General features: G+C 42.2%; 1 protein-coding gene across 1 annotated transcript; it reads left to right on the top strand.

The window, feature by feature from the left end:
• Positions 1 to 863: 863 nt before the first annotated feature.
• On the top strand, positions 864 to 11,903 carry she (Src homology 2 domain containing E). Its single transcript, XM_033641599.2, has 6 exons — positions 864 to 1,787; positions 2,230 to 2,356; positions 4,793 to 5,047; positions 5,284 to 5,647; positions 8,238 to 8,357; positions 10,767 to 11,903. The coding sequence occupies exons 1-6, from the start codon at positions 1,341 to 1,343 to the stop codon at positions 10,957 to 10,959; spliced, it is 1,506 nt and encodes a 501-aa protein (XP_033497490.1). The 5' UTR covers positions 864 to 1,340; the 3' UTR covers positions 10,960 to 11,903.
• The last annotated feature ends 423 nt before the right edge of the window (positions 11,904 to 12,326 follow it).

Below are 12,326 nucleotides of genomic sequence, written 5' to 3' on the forward strand. Positions count from 1 at the left end.
TTTAGTTTCAGCCATTGCTTTAAAAACCTTGAATTGATGAGATGTTTTTCTAGAGTTACTGTAAAGATGGTGATGATAAGATGGTGCTTAGCTTGTTTCTGTGCTGGAATATTAAATATGATTGGTCTAAAAAAAATATGTTCATGATTTCATAATTGTTGTTTGTGGCATGTTGAATGTTGTCTGTCATACACTGATATGGCTGCATTTCTTGGACAAGATACACTTGCATTACAAATTACAAAAATAAGTGCATAAACAAATAAGGCAAATGATAATTCCTTAATATTTGGTGGATTCACTACAAATTGCTCCAAATTGCAGAGCTGACCAACCCAACTCCACTGAACTTAATTCATATATACCTAACACCTTCCTAACAACTATGCAGCACAGAGTAAAATAAAAAAAAAGCATACAAAAAAATAGATTAAAACAAAATAAATTAAAATATTGAAAATCAGTCAATAAAAGTCTATGGATTTAAAAAAAGTAAAATACAATGACAATAAATAGATAAATAAAATTTAAAAAAAAATATAAATATTGAGAGGCAGTGAGATCCACAGTTTAGGGACATAAATACAAAAGCACAAATATGGTTTCAGATGTAGTACAGTGGACAAGAACAAACTTCAAAAGGGACTTTTTAAATTCGTTTTTGTAATAACTTTTCATAGACTTCACATGTTGGATTCTATATTGTGCTTATTGTCAGGCGTCTATTGGCATTAGACCAAGTCCTAATAAAGGTTGAAGAGTTCACTTGTGCATCCAATAAAATTATTACCGTAAAACTTCTCCCCCCGCCCCTTACACACAGCCCCTCCCCAAACTCCAGCGACATCCCACCGTCTGCGCACAGAACTTTCCTCTCCATCTCATCACCTCGACAGACTGCACGCATCATCTCACGCTCCGGGAATGGGATCTTTATTGAGTTCAAAGAAAAACTTCGAGTTCTTTCGAATTTACGCTTTGCAGAGGCTACTTTTCAAACTGCAGGGATAGTTGTTACTGCAGGTGCAGGGTGATAACAACGAAAAGCCACTGGCCAATGACTTCCAAGACGCGCGAGAAGTTGTCAGGGAGTTTCAGACGCCAGGAATCAGTTTAGCACCTCGAGGTAAGGTGTCTTAATTTGATAACGAAGAGATTCTAGTGATCAAGGACCGTAGTTACTTCAACCGAGGCGTGCGTAAAATATGTGTGCGTAAAGTTGGAGCTGTTGCGCACGGTTTAAATTTGGCTTTAGTGTGGGCAGCTAATACAAGAACGCGTACAAAACAACAGGTTTATTAATTTTTATATATGTGAGAAGTGTTAATACCTTGACAGCCATGGCAAAGTGGTTCAGAGATTTCCCCATCAACCTGAAGAACGGAAATGAAAGGGTCCGCTCGGCCTCAGAATCTGGTCCCCAAACTCGACCCAAACCCTCGTTCTCTCGCGACAGTCTGAAAGGGAATCAGCGCAAAGACGGCGGAGTGGGGGGTTTACTGGCAGGGAGAAACAGGAAAAATTCGGCTACAGAATTGGGTCGTAACAACGCTGGTTCTGGTGGGACCGTTTGGGATAGTCTCACGACTGGAAAAGGTCGCAAGAACTCCAAAATCGAGGCTGGGGCGTCAGATGAGAACCGCCAGGTCAGGACCACAAGTTTGGCGCAAGCATACATCAGCAGGATGATCAAGGTGGACAAACAAGACAAGACCCCCAAACTCAACGGGATAAGTGAGCAGAAGCACCCCGAGAACGAAAAGGGAAGATCTGACATTAAAACAACGGTGAGTAACTTCTAGAGATAAAGCAAAACCTCATGTGCAAATTTTTGATTTCCACATATCAGCATCAGGTTACAGCAGCATGCAGATAAAAAAAGTCAGCATACTATGCACAAAAAAATTCATTGTGAGCTTGAGGTCAGTGCTTTCATTTGTGTCTTCCCTCCCCACCTCAGTTCATATCCCTGTATTTAGTTTCCATCGCTGTCAAAAGAACACAAAGTAGTTTCACTACATTGTGTCAGATCAAACAGGCAAACACAATGTGCTGACCTCTTTGCACTCTCTCTGCTCATCCCTCCATTAACTGTCACTTAGTCATGGACATCACACACCCAAACTGTATCAGATCCCTCTCTAGGTGTTGTCTCCAGGTTAATGTAATGTCTGAGTACTTATAGCAGCCCGGCACTGCTCTTTCTAACATGTCTTGTCCTTTTCACAGCTGATAATCCTGGAGGACTACGCCGATCCTTTTGATGCAGAGAAAACCAAAGAACAGAGGGAGGCTGAGAGAGCAGGGGTGAATGATGGGTACATGGAGCCCTACGATGCCCAAGTCATCATCACAGGTGAGTTTAGGCTCATTATCTATCTCAGAAGTTATGGAAGGCCAAAGTGGCATCATCTAGAGCGCAGTTTGTCTGCTGAAACCTTTTAACACACTATGATTTGTCTCATTGTTTTTGATAAGTGAATTATAAGCAAGCCAAAGAGTACAAGCTAAAGTTCTCTGCACTCACACTGTGTCGCATTCTTGCTAAAGTGACGTTTTAAAGGGCCATCTAAACCCCCAGTCTCTCTGCTGACTTCCCTCCCCACTGGCGGTTGCTATAGGAACACTGTTGTGCAGGGACAATGGGCGCAGCTTCCTCTTCCAACTTCCTGTCTCCTGCCTCTGTTTCCTTTGCCCCATTCTCTTGATAGGAAGTTGGCCCCAGTGCACCCCCCCCCAACCCCCCCCCAACACACACACACACACACACACAACATACTTTATGGTCCCTTACGTGTGAAAAGAATCGAAAGACCCCCCCCCTTCACCCCTTTCCAAATTCTACAGGTCCCCCCTTTTGGTCTCGCCCAATCACTTCCCAGCAGCCAGGAAGTGGCCCAGTCAGCCAGCCAATCAGCAGCCGTGTTGACCTTTTCTTCCTGCAGCTCCATTGTTTGGTCACACAATAGTGCAGACACACAGGCTACCTGTCAGACAGTAAAGAAACACAACAAGTGAAATTCCCCTAAAACTGAACGACGTGCCACAACAGACTTAATTTAGAGAGCAAATCACACGATTGACAGATTCATTCAGCTACCCCACTGAACACAATGTACAAACTGTGCGTAAAACTAATGAGGTACCTCCCACCACTAGTGCAAATTTTGTTGTCGTCATGTTTTTGTATTGCCCCCTGGATGGCTTTTGCCTTTTCATATTCTCTTCCTCTAATGCCCTCTACATAAACTCCAATCCTCCATTTCCCTTATGTCCTGGGTGGAGCCCTGGGCGGCTGCCTGTGTCACCCATAGGAAGATCCCCCACTGCTAACTCAACATACAACATTGTTATAAGAAAGTGTATTTTTATCTTACTTAACGCGTTACTCAATACCAAGTACGCCAAGTTCGGACTTGCGCACTTGGGAGTTCAAACTTGGCAAGTTCGACTCAGGAGTACAAACTCCCAAGGACAGCTGTCATTGCCGCTGTTCTGTGAGAAATGCATTCTGGGATACCTGGCTGTCAAAAGTCCACACAAGCCACCTCCCGATGCATCCCTGATGGAACGGGCAGAGCAAGTTCACATCCGGGCATTTGGACTGTACTTGGCTGGATGCGGACTTTGATTTGGAACAGTACTTGGGCTGCGATTGGTGACATTTCACAAGTCCGCAAGAACATAAGTACAGGCAAGAACGCAGATTGAGAAATGTCTTTAGTTTCCAATTTTTACATTTAAGGAATACTGGGAAGCTTGCAGACAGCGCATCTCTGCAGACTTATTCATGACATTGCCAGTTTATTAGGTACACCTAACCAAAGCTAATGCAGTCTAATACAACAGTTCCTGACCCTGGTGAAGGCCACAAACCTAATGCACTGGTCTTACAATAAAGTTGTTCTATATAAAGTGTTGCTGGAGTTTTGACCTCTTTAGATTTCTTTCCCTTCCTCATGCACCTTGGAAGTAGGTGAAGTTGTGTCAGTAACTCCCAATGCAACAGTCCTGCAGTAAGTTGTACTTCCATGATGGTTATAATGCTCCATTTTAATTTATACTGTTTAAAAGAGATGTTGATTAAACATTTTGAAAGTGCTGTGCTTTACTGAAAGTTGTCCCCAATAATTCATCCATTCCAGTCACATCAATAATACTAAAAAACACCTCCCAGTTTAACCCAAACCAACAGCACAACACACTGATCATTAAGTTGAAACAATGCCTTTAAAAAATGTTTCAACAAAGACTGAACATTACATCCTTCATAAAGGTAGGATTATTGCAAGACTCCACACTCTCAGTGGAGCTCAATCCATGGTTATTTTACAGGATAACTATATTGTGTTGTGAATTTAGATGAAGACAGATTAGGAAGTTGTTTTACCATATTATGTTTTTAACTCTGTGCCTAGAAAGCAGCTCATCGATAAAAAACAGTGATCTTGTTTTGCAGGTGATTGCTTTGTCTGTGATCTGTATGACAACACCCTCATAATCTCGTCCAAATATCTCCCAAAGGACTCGCAACACTGTCCCCTGCTTCGTTTGAAACGTCTTCTTTATGACGTTTTGAGTCCAGGTGCATGGTTATTAAAAAAATGTATCACAATACAGAGGAGTCATTCTGGGCTTGAAGTATGACACTTCACAAAAAGACAAAAACAAACATTTTAACGAGCAGATGACAGAACTGTGTCCTGTAGGAGATGCACTGCTTTGTCTCTTATAACATAAGTGAAAATCTTTATCTGATGCCATGACTAATCACATGACCATTCTGCCACAGAGGTTCGTAGACGGGGCTCCAAAGACCTCTTGAAAGTGTGTGTTCTGCTGGACCGAGGCAAGAGAGAGGGGAAGGATGAAGAGGGAAAACCCGCGCCCCCAAACATCTACGACACACCGTACGAGGGCGGGCTGGAGGGTGACAGTGGGGGGGTGTGGATCCCTGTCACGAGGCCAGAGTCCGACGTCCGTCCCGCCGGAGAGTACGAACTGCCCTGGGAGTGGAGAAAGGAGGACATTGTTAGAGCGCTGTCAGGTAGAGAAAGGGAGAGAGGGATGATGGGAAGGGTGAGGAGTTTAGGGTGTGGAGGAAGGATGCCATGAGTTTTATTTGTACAGTAATGCCACAACAATTTTTGTGTTTGCTTTGGAGAGGAAACAAAACAATCCTGTTGAATCAATTTCCAGAGATGTGTTTACACTGGTAGCCCTGGCATGTTTTAATAGAACTTTATCATGAAAGGTTGATATTGTCTCTCCTGCTTCCTCCAGCTCAGTTCGAGGCAGTGGATTGTTCTCCCACTAAAGAGAACGGCTCAACCTCCACCCGCCAACAGCAGCAGCAGCCGCAGCAGCAGCAGCCACAGCAGACCCTGAGGCAGAAGAACTGGAACCATAAAATACTTGTACCATCCTCGCCATCCTCCTCCTCTTCTCCCTCCTTCCCCTCCTCTCCTATTCTCAAACTCTCCCCGCTCACGCCCCCATCCCCGTCTTTCCCCACCCTGAAACTCTCACCCCTCTCACCCTCTTCTAGTCCCAACAAACTTTCCCCTCCATCTCCTACCTCCCCCAGCGCCCCACTGGATGGGGAGGCAGCCAAAGTGGACCCCAGCCTGCCCCTGGAGAAGCAGAGGTAAGGAGAGAGAAGACTGTTGATGCATAGGAAGGAGGAGGGAAGTGTTGCTTTTGGCATGTATAGATGTTAGTGAGGGTAGAATGAAAAAGAATTCACACACTGGATTATAGCTTGTAAACTGCATTGGACCGAAACACGCAACATTTCAGCCCTGTCAGGTCGTCAGCAGGCAAATTTGCAACTGGACAAACCAGAGTTTGTACAAAATGTATTACATAATGTTTAATAAGTAACCCAATTGCCAGAAAAGGAAAGTTGCCATTGTATGTTTCTGCAAACCATGTATACGTTGCATTTGTCCGTTACGATCAAGCAGGACAGAAACTTTCCAACCCAACAATGCTGTGGTTAACATGTGATAAGTTTTCGCACAGAAACACGTGGTTATGGTTAGGAAAGGACTGTGTTTTGGCTTGAAATACCTGGTAAAAAATTGCTTTTCGTGGCACTGTCCGGGCAGCAAACACAGGGATGTATCAGTAAAAAACAACAACTTTTCGTGGCACTATCCCGACAGGAAACGTAGCGAAGTCTTTGTAAAAAGCAACCGCTTTTCGATGCACTATCTGGGAAGGAAATGCAGTGATGTCTCGGTAAAAAACAACAACCTTTCGTGGCATTATCCCGACAGGAAACGCAGCGATGTCTCGGTAAAAGACAACAACCTTTTGTGGCACTATCCCGACAGGAAACGAAGCGGTGTCTCGGAGAAAACAACAACCTTTTGTGGCACTATCCCGACAGGAAATGAAGTGATGTCTCGGAGAAAACAACAACTTTTTCGTGGCATTATCCCAACAGGAAACGCAGCGAAGTCTCAGTAGAAAACAACAACCTTTCTTAGCACTGTCCCGACAGGAATATGTAGCGAAGTCTGGGTAAAAAGCAACTGCTTTTCAATGCACTATCTGGGAAGGAAATGCAGTGATGTCTTGGTAAGAAACAACAACCTTTTTTGGCACTATCCCGACAGGAAACGTAGTGAAGTCTCAGTAAAAATCAACCGCTTCTCAAGGCACTACTCTGGAAGGAAAAACAGCAACGTACTGCTAAAAACACCATCATTTGATGCAAAAAAGCAGCTGGAAAAGCAGCTACAGGTCACTAAAACACAACCAATTTTGTTGTTATTGGTCTCCAACAGGTCTGTAGCTTGGTAGGTGTTTTGTCTAATTGTCACACCATCCTCCGTCCCCTCCATCGTTAGAAGTATTGATATGATACGTATAAAACGTACAAATGTTACATATTTGTGGTTTGCAGAGAAGTCCGATTCCAACATTTTCCTCTGGCAACTGGGCTGCCAACACGACACTCAAGATTCAGTAGTATAAGTTGTAGCAATCACCGATAATGACAAAAAATATCTGAATTTATCAAATATATGACATCATTGTATGGGATCCAACAGACCCCAGTGACTTAAATCTGATGATGGAAGGAGAAATGCATGTAAGACCAGTAAGGAGAGTCTTAATATGATAGACTTGTAATCTGCCCCTCACCCACTGCATGCTCAACCTTGAACAGGATTAATGGATTGAAGGAATTAAACAAATGAGATGAGGGTTCAGACATTTGGTCGCCTTTATCTCATGTCTGTGTATTATTAGTTGTTATCAAAATGAACTCCGCGTTTCTCATAAACTCTGCAGAGTAAACCGCACTTCCTGTCCCTCTGCCTGCGTTCTGTTTTGCTCTGCTTGCATTTGTTAGGACAGTTAAGTTTTTTTTTTCTTTTCCTTTGGCCCTTACCTTACCATCTGTGCTTTGGCTGGAAATCAGTTTCCCTTAATAAAAGTTGTAAAGCAATCAAGCAGATTTCCTTCAACATCTGATCCGGTGACTCACAATGTCAAATACAGCGGAGGCTGCCAGCCATATATATTTTACACTTGGCACATTAGACAATTTTAAGTGAAATTTGGTATTTATCACTGAGAGCATGAGCCAGCAGCTGCCCCTGAGCGCACCGTCGTGATAAGGTGTTGAACATAAAAGCGAGAGAGAGGTGCACCCTTGAGGTGAGGCTTGAATCGACAGAAAGAGACGAATTCTTAAACCTTCTTACGTCGTCTCGGCAAACGTGGCCTTTCTTTGTGGATGGAACATGTGGAGAACGTGCTCAGAGCATGTTCGCATTTGTTCTTCTCATGTTGTGGCTGAATGTCAGCGTGTTTTGCCTCAAGGCCACATACAGTCTGTTTATATATGGCTCTGGCCTGTAGCCACTGTCAGTATCACCTTGTGTCCTAATAGGCCTCCCTGGACACTCGGCACAGCCACATGTATTCTGTTTGTCCATTTTATTTATCTCTTTGCCATCTCCAGTTCACCTTTGACACTGTTAAAGTCATTCTGTCCAGCATGTATGTCGGTGGGATTTATGGAGACTGTAAATCTCTGCTCTCGTCTGTGTGCTTCGTTACTCCCGTCAGTCTCCTTCTCTCTTCTCCCTCTCTCACCATCATCACCTATCATTATCTTGACATCTGACTTATCTCCATATGTCGCCGCGCTATATGTCAGTGATCCGCTGTCTCTCTCTGCGTCTCCCCCTCCCCACTCCTTCCCCCACCCCTCCAAGCTGGTACCACGGCAGTGTGAGTCGGCAACAGGCTGAGGCTCAGCTGCAGCGCTGCAGGGAAGCCAGCTTCCTGGTGAGGGACAGCGAATCAGGAACCAGCAAGTACTCCATCGCTCTGAAGTGAGTTCGCAGATGTGTGTGTTTTGTTGGGAGTGTGTTTGTTGAACGTAGCACAGGCACGCTATGTAACACAACATGTACATATTTATTTATAGCACTATTTTTATCTGCTTTTGTTTTGCTGCATGACAATGGCAGATTGTCTGCGCCTGTGTTACAACAGTGATGCTGGGATGTTACTCGTGAAAATCAAATATGCTTTTCTGATTTGAATATTTCCTTTTAGAATAAAATTTTAAGATTGTCTTTAAGTACTGTTTAAAGTAGAAGTTCTCAATCTCTTTTCAGCTAAGGACCTTTTACAAGGTAGAGAATATACTGTACGTCCCCTGGAATAATGTGACGTAGCCTATTTTTACACTTCTATAGTCTTAGTTATGAGAAAGAGCAACTCAAGAGAAATGTATCAGAAAGATATTAGACATGTTGAAATATTCGCACCATCTCAACACTGAATAATTAAGATTCAGACAACTTTATTAATCCCACCAGGGGGCAATTTGTTTGAAAAGCTTGCCTTTCACAAACACACACATATAACATACAGTGACATGTAGCCACATAAATAGATGAGTAAAAAATTAAAATAATAAAAAATGTGCCAAGGAGTTTAGTGTAATAAAGGAATCTATAAATAAATGATTAAAATGTATGACTATTGATAAAAGAACAATAAAAAATTGCAGAGGGAATAAAAGATTGATGGCAACAAAAAATTCGCCGACAAGAACATGTCCAGAAGAAGCTAAATACTTTCTGGAGAATTTGCTGATTGCAAAAACTGGTCAGTTCCTGTTGTGTCACGCCTGTGATCTTAGAGCAGATTTTAACAATAATATCTAGACTGTTTCTGTCTTTCAATGTGAGGCTGTGAAACAAGCAGATAAATGAAAAACACAGGAAGTATAAGACTGATAAAGTGACAGAGGATGACGGGATTGACGGAGAAGGAATTTAGTTTACGATGGAGGTGAATTCTCTGTTGCCGTCGCTCCACAATATCTGCAGTGTTTACATCAAATTTAAGATGTTCTTCATAAAGGGAACCATAATGCCCACAAAGCAATGCAACTGACATGCACAGACACAAACTGTCAAAGGCTAATCAGGAGGAAAGGGTTAATTGAAAGTGCAGGTCAGAACATACACACATATGTATGCGTATAGTTATTTTAAATAACATACAGTTTGTAAGATTAGAACATAATGAACTATTTTAGATTTAAGAAATGTTAATAGAACTATGTAAAAAAAAAGATTTTATATCTTGATAATTTAAATTAATGAATTTGAAAAGTCTTCACAGACCACACTTTGAGAACTACTGCTTTAAAGGAACACTTCACCCACCAAATTACCATTTGAATATCAGTTATCCACTTTGTGTCACTTGCATGCCTCTACAGCAAAACTATATCAAAACATCTGTTTAACAATCTCCCACAACTTGTGCGGTATAATCCAAGTCTCATTAATACAGTTAATAAATTCTCAGTACTTCCCAAACATGCATTTTCACTAAACCAGTACTGTTTAACACACTTCCCCATAAACAGTCTCATGCAGGGACGTGTAGCGTGCCTAAACAAGTGTGTGCATTTCAACTCTGCACAACTGGATGCACAAGTAGAAATCAAATGTACACACTTGCCCAGGTGGACTCAAAGTGTTTTTAATAGTTATGGTTTAGCAAAAGTGCATGTGTTTGCTAAGTACTGAGCATATGACTGGATAAATAGAAATGATTCTTTGTTCACTGTGGCGACATGTGAGGAAAAAGTCTTCTTAACAAATTCAAGGTAACAACATGAGTAATTAATATACAAATGATCATTTTGTGGGTGTAGTATTCCTTTAAAAAATATCTTTACAATATGTTCTACATGAAATATATAAAGGTGTTGTTGCCCACTGACTCTGACTTCATCAGTGATGGAGCCTGTGTTTCGCTATTTTTAAGGAATTTCTTAGGAGTTACAGTAACTGGTATTGTGTTAGAAACCTCTAAGGCATTACCAAATGAGAATGTGTGTCATCTGTGGGGGTAACGCTGCCAAAAAGTGTGCCAGGAACAGGTTCTCTAGGATAAAGGCTGAAATCCTGTGGTGCAGTTGTGTGTGTGTGCGTGTGTGTGCGTGTGTGCATGCGCCTGAGTGCACATTTGTTGTACGCTGCTCATTCATTTGAGAGTCCACATCATTAACCCCATTTACACATCCACTGAACTCGTAAAATGCACAGCCTCATTTGGGCACTGATAAGGGAGGACTTCTTTTTTTTTGTTGCGACATTGTTCAGCATCTTATAACACTTAACTCTAACTGTTGCTGTGTGTCTTTTACTTGCAAGTCTCCTGACAGTCTATGTTCATTCTTTTAAAATGTCTGTCCCACTGTCTTGCTTCATCAGGACCAGTCAGAGTTGTGTGCACATCATCGTGGCCCAGACGAAGAGCGTTAAGGGTCTGGGCTTCACACTGGACCAGAGCAGCTGCGTCTTTGCCAGTATCCCTGAGCTGGTCCACCATTACTGCACACACAGACTGCCTTTCACTGGAGCAGAGCACATGACCCTGCAGCACCCTGTGCCCAGGCCACACTGAACATGCACAAAGGATGAACAAACACTGGGACATGAGTACACGTGCGCAGAGACATGCACACAGACACACATATTAACTTGTAATACATGTGTACACACACATACTCAAAGATATGCTGCTTTGGATCGTCCTGTGTACTACTCTGTCAAGTTTATACTGTATGTTTGTATCTCTTCCATGCGCCCCCTAGTGGTCGTAGTAATGCATTACAATAACCATTGATCACATTGTTGTAGTGGTCATTGTTTCCAATCTAAAAACTCCACTGAATGTATTTAAAGTTACAGGAAAACTTCCACAGCCTTGTGTAGTTGTCCCATTGTCATGCCCATTGGCCTTACAGATGATACTCAGTACCACAGAAACCAAATTGATTTCTCTAATACCTGAAACAATGCACATGAAGCCGTGCACTTACTGTAAACAATCGGATATTTGAAGTAAGCGGAGAACTTTGTGATCTCTCCTTACACAAAGGTGCTGGCATCATCAATTATCGCCATGCCATCCAGTTAGGCTTGGACCGTGAGATCGATGCACCTGATTGGAGTATATCCATTCATCCATCTGACATGTCAATCAGCCTATTGATTATCCTGAAAATCAGGCTCATTTGCCAGCCACTCTGTCTGTCAAGAGAAAGAGCTTTATTGATTAGACGATTAGGACTAGTGTAGTGGGAGGGGTCTCGTAACATTACAGTGCCCAGTCAGCGAAATTGTTTGAGTGTGAGTGCAAAATAAATATGTGGCTGTAATCTAGATATGAGGTTGTGATTAAAAAGCTACTGTATTGTGAGTGAAAAATGTACCTTTAAATGTACTTATGCATAAATGATGTGTGTGTGAAGTTTTTTTTTTTTTAAATCAATCGCACAAAGATGTGGGTTGTATATTATTGTTGTAAGACTTCTATTCAGTAAATAAAATAAAAATTCATATTAACTGTAGAGAAACAGTGTTATTAATAGAAATGCCAGCAGCAAAAGTCGAAGCAAGGTTCAAGGAAAAAGCGGCGCTGAAATGGAGATGAGAAGCTAACCAGAGTGAATCTGTGTGCTTTTCTCTTGTAGCTGTAAAACCATTGACCTGAGCATGAAATCAATTACAGCTACACACACAAACACACATATGCAACCTTGTACATGCGCACACACTCACCTATTTGCAGCCAACAAACACAGACCACCACGAACACAGACACACATAAGCTCCACATACAAAATGCATACATAAATAGTGTATGCACAAACAGCATTTCGTCACACACAACCCCAAAAGGTGGTGTATTTAAATCCTCACCAACACACACATGGAGCATCTCAGAGAGCACAGAGGAGCTTTATCCTCACAATGATGCGTGGAAGC

This window comes from Epinephelus lanceolatus, chromosome 10 (assembly GCF_041903045.1).
Source record: "Epinephelus lanceolatus isolate andai-2023 chromosome 10, ASM4190304v1, whole genome shotgun sequence".
Lineage (NCBI taxonomy): Eukaryota > Metazoa > Chordata > Actinopteri > Perciformes > Serranidae > Epinephelus > Epinephelus lanceolatus.

Coding starts and splice junctions, on each gene's coding strand:
- she (XM_033641599.2), top strand. CDS start 1,341: ATGGCAAAGTGGTTCAGAGATTTCCCCATCAACCTGAAGAACGGAAAT. Junction 5,648..8,237: donor CTGCCCCTGGAGAAGCAGAG/GTAAGGAGAGAG, acceptor CACCCCTCCAAG/CTGGTACCACGGCAGTGTGA. Junction 8,358..10,766: donor AAGTACTCCATCGCTCTGAA/GTGAGTTCGCAG, acceptor TTGCTTCATCAG/GACCAGTCAGAGTTGTGTGC.